The 11,015-nt window shown below is 41.0% G+C and overlaps 1 protein-coding gene across 1 annotated transcript; it reads right to left on the bottom strand.

Annotated features, from left to right (window-relative positions):
- Positions 1–2,563: 2,563 nt before the first annotated feature.
- LOC133371509 (zinc-binding protein A33-like) lies at positions 2,564–10,631 on the bottom strand. Its single transcript, XM_061599043.1, has 2 exons — positions 10,535–10,631; positions 2,564–3,944 (listed from the first exon to the last, which is right to left on the bottom strand). Exons 1-2 carry the CDS (start codon positions 10,629–10,631, stop codon positions 3,394–3,396), a joined length of 648 nt encoding a protein of 215 aa, XP_061455027.1. The 3' UTR covers positions 2,564–3,393.
- Between the last annotated feature and the right edge of the window lie 384 nt (positions 10,632–11,015).

The following is an 11,015-nucleotide window of genomic DNA, read 5'->3' as shown; positions in this document are numbered from 1 at the left end:
ACCATTCTCCTTTATTGTATCCCCTCAAGTAGCCTACTGCCCTCAGGTACAGTGGAGGGTCCTGTTGACCTAAGTGAGAGTCAACTATTATTCATTCGGCTTTTGAACATGGAGTAAAAGGAAGGCACCAACTTGTCCTTTCCCTCAGGCAACAAAATCTCTTGGGCCAGACCCAATAGAATAAAAGGCAGCATACACAGATCCATGGTAGTCTCCCATCCAGACACAGGCCTGCTGAGCTTCAGTAAGGTGGCTGCACCATGTGCCCTCAGGGCCCATCAGTACAGATATTTGTTGCTGTATTCTGCTACGTCATTTACACAATAACATGTTTACCTGGAACAGAAATTTATTAAGTACTTAAAATACACTAAGCACACAACAGCTTCCAATCCAGGGCTGGCATCAGCAACTTGCATCTTTGGGCAGTAGCTGGGAACCAGTCCCCTGGCAGAGCCAGTACTGACACCAACTGAGTAAACCTGCTAGAGGCCCCTAGAAAGCATATTGCCCAGGACCCTCAAACCTGGAACCAGCCCTGTCAGTTCTGGTCCTTGTGATGTCCCTGTATATAGATATTACTGTAAATATGGTAAGTGCAGGTTTTGTAGGGTAAATGTGGTAAGAGGGGGGAGTCCATGGGCTAGAATGCTGGAGAATGCTGTATGATGATTGGCTGAGCGTTTGAGTGGCTGAGGTATAAATGAGAGGATGACAATTGAGAAAGTGTTCTGTTGGTGGAGTTTGGGAGTCCTGTCGGTTGTTGTTGTGGGTTGGAGTTGGTTGTGGCTTGGATTGTATTAGGCTGGTATTGAGGCAGATTATATATGACTAGAAACATAAAGAGTAACACAATATATGAAACCATACGCTTGTTAAATATACCTTAAGTAATCTTGTTATTTCCTGGTGTTTATAAATAAATATTTTCTTGGTTTACCAAAGGCCTGATCCTTGGCTGGGGCTTTCACAGACAAGAGGGGTAGGCAGGGTATTTACCAAGGTGGAGAAACAGTATCAAATGGTGGCAGCGGTGAAGACAGTGTATCATCAAGTATCCAGGGCAACCCAGGGCTGTATGCTTTATTGGCACAAAGATACACGGGGGTTGTGGCCTGCAAGTGCACCCAGACACAAAGTAACAATAAGCCAGAAGGAGACTAAGGCAAAGTCTCAAAGCAATATTGTGAAACAGTGAGTGGCTGGTGGTGCTGCCTAGCAGTGGGATCTTGCGAGATCTGTGCTAGAGCTGGTGAGAGAACAAATAAAAACCAGGATCCTGACTGGAGGGACCTGTCAGGAGGGGGCAGCAGGAGGGATCCTGACAGTCCTATTGTTAACATCAGCATTGGATTATTTTGCCTCAATCCACACATCCTTGCACAGACAACAGACAAGACATGCATACTTCCTACCCTTTGGGAGGCTTCTGTGTGCTTGCTTGCTGGAGTTATAGCTGCTAATGGGTAGAGTGTTAGGATCTATGGATTATAATGGTATTTTGCGGAATTATGCGTGTGCAGTAAGCACTAAGCAGCAGCTACACTTTAGCTTGATAGAAATTACACTGAGACTCTGGTATAGGAAAAAATACCAAACTTACGTTTATTGTAGGAAATGCATCTAGATAGAAAAGACCCATATCTGACTAACTAGACAGGAGATGCCTGAGAAGAGATGTCTGTTGCATCTGTGCTCCTCCTCAGGGAGCCATGCTGGCAAGAAGGACAAAGGAAGACTGAGATCAGAGAAGGAGCAGGAAGGGAGATTAGTTTCCTCTGAGGATATCAGTTCACACTTGGAAGGAAAGGTGAGCTTAGGTGAGAGTGGACAGAACAGTCTAGGAATCTAGGGGGACTTCTGTCTACCTCTCTACTTCCCATGTAGTATGCAGTCCCCTCCCATGCTTCAAGCTGAGTTGCACTGTCAGAGTTCCAACACAGAGGAAGGGGTTCAGCTTCCATGTTCAAAAAGTCTGAGAAATACCCTTTTAAAATCATGTTGCTTCTTAGAGGTGGCACATTCAGTTTTGGGAAGCTATGTTCTCCAGCATCCCACTCTGTCCCAACTTTCTTTCTGTGCCTCTTTCAAATGTGCGTTGCGCCTGCACCCACTATAAATTGCATTGCTTGATGGTTTTAGGATAAACCCCAATTTTAGTGCAATCTTTACCTCTCTGGCTCTGCCCTGATAGACCTTTAAGCAAAGGTGTAGTTGTCCAGGGTCTGTGGGGAGGGTGTTATTGATTCCTTAGTTTCTGGAGACCAGGGTCCCAGCAGGGCCCCTATGTCTCTAGGATCCTGCGAGCCAATCAGCATGAAAGGGGAGTGTGTTAGCCACTGAGAATAGACTTCTAACATGCTTCCCTTTCCTTTTCTGCTGATTTGAGCCAATCAGAGTGAAAGGAGGTGAGTCAGCCATTGAGATTACTCTTTTCAGTAGCTAGCACTCTCCCCTTTCATGCTTAATGGCTCCTAGGGACACCTGTTGTTGTGGAAGAAAGAATTAACAAGGATCTCGTTTTCAACCCAAGAGTGAAAAAAAAGGAGAGAGAGAATGGCTGTGACTATCATGAAGGGACCCTGCACTTGTGAATTTGCCACCTCACTACTGTCTTTAAACATATCAGGAATATCCTTAGGCTTAACCATTTCTGGGGATGAGTTAGTAACAGTACTGTTTTTACTGAAGGAGATCTACCAGCAATGCCCCATAGATCCACTTGTTCTTTGTTCTTACCTGCTGTTTTTGAGTTGAATGAATGAATCTTTATTTTTACCCCGCCCTTTTTCCAAAGCTGGAACTTAGGGCGGCTTACAGATAAAAACTACATATGGTTAAAAGCATACAAAAATATACAATTAAAATACAATTAAACTATTCACGACATTAAAACCATGAAGCATACACCTAAAATACAAAAAAATAATTTAAAATAATACAGGTAAAACCATGGGACAATACAACCGACCTTATAGAGTCCTATCTTAAATACCTTCTATACTTAAATACCTTGCTGATCTTTTTTTTTTTTCCAGCTATGGAATTTTGTGGGCTGCAGGTCCGTGGCTTATTTTTACTGGCTTTTAATTCTTTTATCATTGCACTGTGTTGTATTTTAATTGTATGCAGCCTTGGGAGGGTTTTCCCCCTTAAACTCAACATAAAAATATTGTGTAAATGATATATAAACATAGAATGTCTGGAGAGAAGGAGTTCTTTGGAGTAAGTTTGTATTTACTACTGAAGATACACATTTGAATATTTAAAAATTATATGTATGATGGAAGATTTAGAACCTTCAGTTTAGTTCAAAAGATTCAGGGTATCATCCTTGTATAAAGCAAGTGTGTCAATCTATTCATGGGTGAAGAATAGCAGAAAGGGGGATCTTTACCATAGTGGAAGGTGGCATATTTTTAAGGGGGTTGCATTCTCCCCTGAATTGTACAGTCCAGGGCAAAAGTAAGGGAACAACCTCCCTTTGAACCTAGAGCTCACAAAAGTGTAGAGGTGAACCATGGTAGAGGCATCACAGAAAGATACTAGCCCCCCATCATAGTCCAGATAAACCCCAATTCTCGTGGGAAAAGAGGTGGGGCACAGTCTTTGAGGGGGGGTGTCCTTGGCCATTAGTTCCATCCCATTCCGCAGCCGGATTACCCAGTATCCGTTTCCAGGGGAGGCAGCGATTTTCCCTTTGCGGTTGATGGAAATGCTAACCAGGCCTAAGGTCCAAGATGGCTTGTTGCCAACTTCCACCTCCCAGTAATGTTTCCCTGAGGAGAAACCCTGGCAGCCCAACACCGCTACACAGTAGTTGAACCGCATAGGAGTGTCCAGGACATCCCGGCGGAGATGACCATCATGGACACAAGTATAGTCATCTGAAAGGACAAGACACGGATGAGCTGTTTCGGGGTCCAAGGTTATCCAGGGGAAGTCTGCAGAATGGAGAAAGAAAAAAGCAAATTTTAAAACCACAGTGTTGTGTTTTATAACAGCCTTTTGCTGATTCCACATCCCTACCATCAAAATCAGGGATAGGGAACCTGTGGTCATACTGATGTTGTTGGATTCCATCAGCCCCAGCCAGCATGACCAATGGTCATTGTGAAGTAGATCTACTGTGAAGTAAGAGTTGTTCTGGGGTTCTGAGGATCCTCTAGTACTACAGTGCAATGTAGAAAAAAGGACGGTAAAAACCTAATGGTCAGAGATGATGAGGGTCATAATCCAACAACACCTGGTGAGCTACAAATACCCCATCCCTGATTCAAATACTAGAGCAGCACATCACATATACTTTGTGAGCCAGCAGTACTGACACAAAGGACATGCTAAAAAAACACTAAATTTAGGTAAGCACAACATGCATTCATCATCTTTACTGAGAGATGAGCCACACTTTTAGCAAAATTATGTGACAAAGTCCATTTTAGACTGTACTGCTTCAGGCTGCAGTGAAGGAGAAATCACATTTTTAATACTCCCTGCATTGTAGAAAACTAGCATTTATTATTTATTAATATCCCATCTTTCCAACAGAGTATTGTCCAAGGTGGTTAACAATGAAACAGAAAAAATAATAATAATCAAACCACAAACTAAGCTACTCCATGGCTGAGTGAGGATTTGAACTCAGTTCTGCTCAAGTCCAGCCATCTACCCTTTACACCACACTGTGCCTCAGCTCTTACTCATAATCTAAAACTTGACTGACCCTTTCTCTGCCATTCTGTTAGGTCATCCCTGACCCTGATTAGCTCCCAGCCTAATATTTTAATCAGCTTGATATACATAACTCATTCTAGGGCAGGTCATCCCCTAATTATGAAGATCCTGTTGAATGTGGGGTTCCGTCATGATCTGTTATTTGGCAACAATAAGCTGGATGCCCTTTGACCACTTCCTGACTTGCTGTGGACTGTTCTTTATGATTTCATCTCACCTTCTGCATGACTCCAGAGAATCCCCAATCAGAGTCCATAACCAAGCCCAGTGATGACCAGCTGCCATAGATGGTCTGATCAGTACAAAATGGGAATGGGTAATCAGGATCTCTTTAACTGTTAAGCAAAACTAATCTGTGTCAAGTGATCCTGAATACTTCACTCTTAGAAACCAAGATCTGTGCCTTGCAAGACCAAAAGACCCATCTAGTCCAGTAACCTTAATAAGAATCCTTTGGGAAAGGGGCATAACAGTGGTAGGACATATACTCTGCATGTAAAAGGTACAAGGTTCAATTCCTGGCATCCCCAGGTAAGGTGGGAAAGATCCCTGTCTGAAACCCTCAATAGAAGCTGCCAGTCTAGAGCAGGAATGAGGAACCCGCAGCTCTCCAGAGATTGCTGAACTACAATTCCCGTTAGCCCCAGGCAGCATGGCAAGTAGTCAGGAATTATGGGAGTTGTAGTTCAGCAATATCTGGAGGGCGATAGGTTCCCCACACCTGGTGTAGCTGTTACACAATACAGAGCTAGATGGGCTAATAGTCTGACTCATGGATAGGGTTGCCATATTCCAGTCCCACAAATCTGGGCAGGTTAATTTGCATATTATGCAAATTATTTGCATATTATTTGCATATTATGCAAATATTTGCATATTAATATTTGGATTGTCCAGTTGTTTTGTTTTTGTGCCTAGGAATTACCACCAAAAACTGGGGAAAGATGTGAGAAATCTTTTTTTTAAAGCAACATTTAAATAAATATAAATAAATAAATTTTATTTCTAGGCCGCCTATCTGGCCGCACAAGCGGCCACTCTAGGCAGCGTACAAGATCAAATAAAATACAACATACAACTACATAAAAACCCAAGAACTACAATATAAAACGAAACCGAACCCACCCATAGCTAAAACCAATAAAATTAGGCTACCCCAGGGATCTTGTAGGCCTGCCTGAATAGCCAGGTTTTCAAGGCTTGGCGAAAACTTGGCAAGGAGGGGGCATGGCGAAGATCATAAGGGAGAGAGTTCCAGAGGGTGGGGGCCACGATTGAAAAAGCCCTCTCTCTGGTCCGCACCAGTCTAGCTGTTTTGACTGGTGGGACCGAGAGAAGGTCTTGAGTGGCTGATCTAGTCAGGCGGCATATTTGTTGATCCTTAAATGCCTAGACTCTAGTTTTCAGCCTTAAATGCCTAGACTCTAGTTTCCAACACTATGGAGTATTTATTGATTGATTAAGATAATTTATATCCTGCCCTTTTGCTGTTAAAAACAGAGCTCAGCACAGCTTACAAATATAATAAAAACAATAAAAATACACAATCAATATAAAAACATAATAAAAACACAAAATAGCAACAAACATAAAGTAAGTCAGGGCAGCAGCTCAGTTAACCATAACATATACAATATATTTCAGAGATGTGGTGGGTGGAGAAAAACAAGCCAAAATGTTAGGAAAAGGAGTCTTTCACGCCACATGCTCAGTTCTAAATACTGTTGCAGCAAGTTTTACAAGTTCCTCCAGTATTCCACTGGTGCAGGCACTCAGACATTCAAAGTATCTGTATGTTTCTTAGGTTTTATAAAAGCAGAGCTTTGCTTAACTCAAAATTTCTCAACCACATCTACACAGGTTCCACCTCCATACTCAAAATGAAACTGGGCCTGGAAGTGTGCAACAACCCCACACATACCTTGCTAATTAGATTACCAATGCCAGGATGTCTGTCTTATCGACTACTCTCCTGCTCCCTGGGCATCATGAAAGACCCAGTCCTGGGCTCAGAAAGAAAATAAATATCTGGTCCTCTTCAAAGTATTGATAAGCCTCTTGTTTTAATTGAAATAATAATTATAAATTCTTGTTCTTATCACTAATGGGAGTTAATTATCTTGCATATGCTGCTGTTGCTTCTATGGCTGTAACGGAGTGAGGTTAAAGATAAGTGAAATGCAAATAGGAAAAAAAAAACACAGAAGGCAGTAACACTTTCCTAAATGTAATACCATACCAACCACAACAAGATTCCTATGAGTAAGGCAAAAAACTAAGCATCTCACAACCAGTCAGGATTCCTAACCAAAAACCAAAAATATGATAAATGAAGAAATATTTATATAAGCATGACTATCAAATATATTTATTATTTACACAAACTGTAAAGATATTTATAGTGCAATCCTAAGTTTATTTATTCAGAAGCAAGTCCCAGCGTATTCAGTGGGGGTTACTCAAACAGGGACAGAACTGCAACCTCAAGTGATAAGCATCTTCATTCACACAACCCAAAATTCCGAATCATGCCACTTCACGCTGTTTTGCAACTGTTTATACTTGTTTTATGGTCATTGGATTTTAAATGGCTTTATTTCTTTTTTTTTTTTTTTTTTTTCAATAATTTTTATTCAGATTTTCATAAAACATACAAGACAAAATCATAAAACATTCAAAGACAAAAAACAAAATCAAAAATAGTTAAACAAAAAGAAAAAAAGAAAAAAAAAACAAAAATAAAAAGTAAAGAGTAAAATATTGACTTCCCATTTGTCAAAGATCAAATCAGTTATAAGTCTATAATATATAACAATCCTGTCTCTTAAGTCATATTATAAAATCACTTTCCTCCAGTAGTTATCTTACTTAATCATCAAATCTCATAAACATTACTTTATTCTTTCCACAAAAAGTCAAAGAGAGGTTTCAATTCTTTAAGAAATATATCTATCAATTTTTTTTTCCAGATAAGCATATCGATTAATCCATCTCATTACTAATTATGATAATCTTATTGTCATAACCATAGTCAAAATAAACATTTCAATTAATCCATCACATCAGAATCTGTTAGGTTCAGTAATTTCAGTAGCCATTGTTCTATTATCCCTATTAGTTCCATTTTCCATCTTCCATCTTCAGTAGTCTTGTTAAGTCCAGTAATTTCAGTATCCAATCTTCCATTATCAGTATTCCATAATAATCTTGCTGTCAAAGCCATAGTCATATAGTAAGAGTCTAATGGGAATTACCTCTATCCCAAATATTTTCTTGCCATCCATTCTGAATAGGTTGCTGAAATACAGCTGTAAAATCATATCTCTGTTCTTTTTTTCAAAATACACTGGGTCATCTCTTGAAAGTTTTTCCATTGTCACATGGCTGCAGTTAATTCCATAGATTTTCTCTATATTGGGCTCCATCACATCATTCCAGTCCAGAAGATTATCCATGCCATTAATAACTTTATCTCTAGAATCTTCATTAATTTCTTCAGAGATAACATTGAGTTCCAAACAATAGATTTTATTTCTAAAGTCCATAGACTCCAAATCTTGTTCCTGTTCCACGTTTGTTCCAATCTCCGGGATCTCCTCTCTCACAGGGACCCCTGTTCCAGTCTCCAGGGTCTCCTCTCTCACAGGGACCCCTGTTCCAGTCTCCAGGGTCTCCTCTCTCACAAGGACCCCTATGTCTTTAATCTCCTGTGTCTCCAAACAATAAATTTTGTTTCTAAAGTCCATAGACTCCAAATCTTTTTCCTGTTCCACGTTTGTTCCAATCTCCGGGGTCTCCTCTCTCACAGGGACCCCTTCCAGGGTCACCTCTCTCACAGGGACCCCTATATCTTTAATCTCCTGCTTCATTTTACTCAATTCAACTTTCAGCTCCTTACAACCCTGTCGCAGGTTTTGTTTCGTTATCTCAATCTCATCCATTATTTTCTGAAACATAGTTATTTCCAGCTTCTCAGCCACTTTCTTAATTGCCATTTTAAAAGAAAAATATAGGAAAACCACTTCTTATTTCAGCAACAATTGGGTTAATACTCCAAACTTGGTGACATCACAGTATAAACAGAGCAGACAGCCTTATCTCTCCATAGTTAAGTAAACAAAATGCAGTTCCCAGGATCGAAACAATTAATGGCAGTCGTCAAGAAACAGATTCGTCAAAATAAAATAGACCAAAAAGAGAGTAGTCTCAGACAGTATAATATTCTTCAAAATAAAAATCTGGAATAGAAATCCCTCTTCTGTGTATATCTTTAGAATGCAAATCCAGGACAGCTTTTTGCAACAAAAACAGAGATAAGCTATTAATTAGTGCGTAGCAGAGAGAAGTTATGGCTCCCCAGTGAGATGTCAAAAACCGATCAATCTGGCAAATCTCTTTTAAACAGCAACAATTTAAGTCAAGTAAAAGAAAAATATAGAAAGAAGGGTGCTTGCCTGTTAGTGCGTTCTCTCTTAGAAGATAAGATGAACGTTCGCTTTAACAGATAGAGCTTGCTGTTGAAAATCCGTCCCACCTTCGTCGGCTGGACCTCGTCCCATAAATTAATGAGATCTGGTCGTCCCAACAAAAATAGGCTTTGAGGTTAATCTCTTCGTTTCTCCCTACCCGGGAGAAGTTTAATCAGTCAAAAAAAAAAGAAAAAACTGACTGATATATCTGAATAAGCTTCTTTTGAGGCAGGAGCCCGTCTCAAAAGCAGGCACAGGCTAAGTCACCCTTCCCGGAAGTCCTTAAATGGCTTTATTTCTTGTTGTGAGCTGCATTGGTTTCCAACCCTACCTCACAGGGGTGTTGGAAAGACTCCATACACGCACACGCACACACAGCAGATGTATAAATACATACAGCCCATATAATAGTTTATTGTCAAACCAGTTGGTCATTGCAGAAAAAGCAGTATTAGTTTTTTAAAAATCAGTATTACTTTCCTACAGAATAAAAACTGTGATACCTAAGTAAGCCCTGCCTACTTGCTTTAAAATTGGACTGGAGACAGAAAGAGTTAGAACACAAACATAATTCTTTTTTACATTCACTCCAAAGTCCCATTGATTTTCAGCACATTCATAACATGTCTACTCAAAGTAAGTCCTATTGAATTCAATATTCAAATTGGACTGGAGACAGAAAGAGTTAGAACACAAACATAATTCTTTTTTACATTCACTCCAAAGTCCCATTGATTTTCAGCACATTCATAACATGTCTACTCAAAGTAAGTCCTATTGAATTCAATGGGATTTACTTTGGGCATATGGGATTAGCATTGCTTTTACAAAAAGCAAGTATTGGGAAGGTTTTCAAAACACTGCCCAAGCTCTGACTCCTGCACACAAGAGGAAAAAAAACTGAAATGTATATACTTACCCAATTTATGAGATTTTTAGATAAACGGGGGGGGGGGGGAGGGTGAAACCACCATTTTGTTTTCTAGACGCTGCCTCAGGTCAATGAAACTGAAACACAATCCCTGATTGGCTGCAACGCTGAACGGGCGGGGTTAAAGCTACAAAGTGCTATAGTACAGTACTGTTTAAAGAAAGATTTAACAGTCGAGGGGGGTTGCTGACGTTTTTATGTATATCTCAAGAACCGGACCACCTAGAAACTTAATTTTTTTTTTAAATTAAAGCTGAGAATCCGGGCCACGTAAGAGGTAGCTGGGCACTGGGTGGCATGCATAGAATCCGGGTAAAACCCGGCTATCCGGGCAATATGGCAACCCTACTCATGGACCATACTAGGAATTGGCCAGGGACTATTGGGACAGCCTGCCTACCTCCGGAGTATATCAGAAGGTCCCCAAAATCTTGGCCCCGGAGCCGCAGCCTGGCAAAAATGCCCGTCAGCAGCGCCCCAGTCCCAGCAGCGTCCATGAACACCGCAAAGGCCAAGGCCAGCCGGCAGCGGCCCAGTCCCGAGGAGCCCATCATGGGATCAGAGGGGCCCGTCGAGGGGATCACTCGGCTTCCTGGTCCTTCTTTGAACAGAGGTAGAGGGAAGAGGAGGGAGAAACGCCGAGAGCTTCAGGATAGGTGCACACTGCACAAAAGGTTTTGGATGGCCTAAAAAAACAGGTCAGAGGCGACTACCAAGAAGGGGCAATTCGAGGAGACTAGTATGATGACCTTAAAGGCAAAACCCAGTCCAGGGGCATTAAGAGAAAAGAAGGAAGGCAGGAAAAGGACAGCAGGAAAGGTAAATGGCCTACCCAGGTCCAGAGAGGAAAGAAGGAGTGGCCCAGGTGAGAGACCCACGAA

This window comes from Rhineura floridana, chromosome 16 (assembly GCF_030035675.1).
Source record: "Rhineura floridana isolate rRhiFlo1 chromosome 16, rRhiFlo1.hap2, whole genome shotgun sequence".
NCBI classification, from domain to species: Eukaryota; Metazoa; Chordata; class Lepidosauria; order Squamata; family Rhineuridae; genus Rhineura; species Rhineura floridana.
This window is presented reverse-complemented; position numbering and strand designations above follow the sequence as displayed.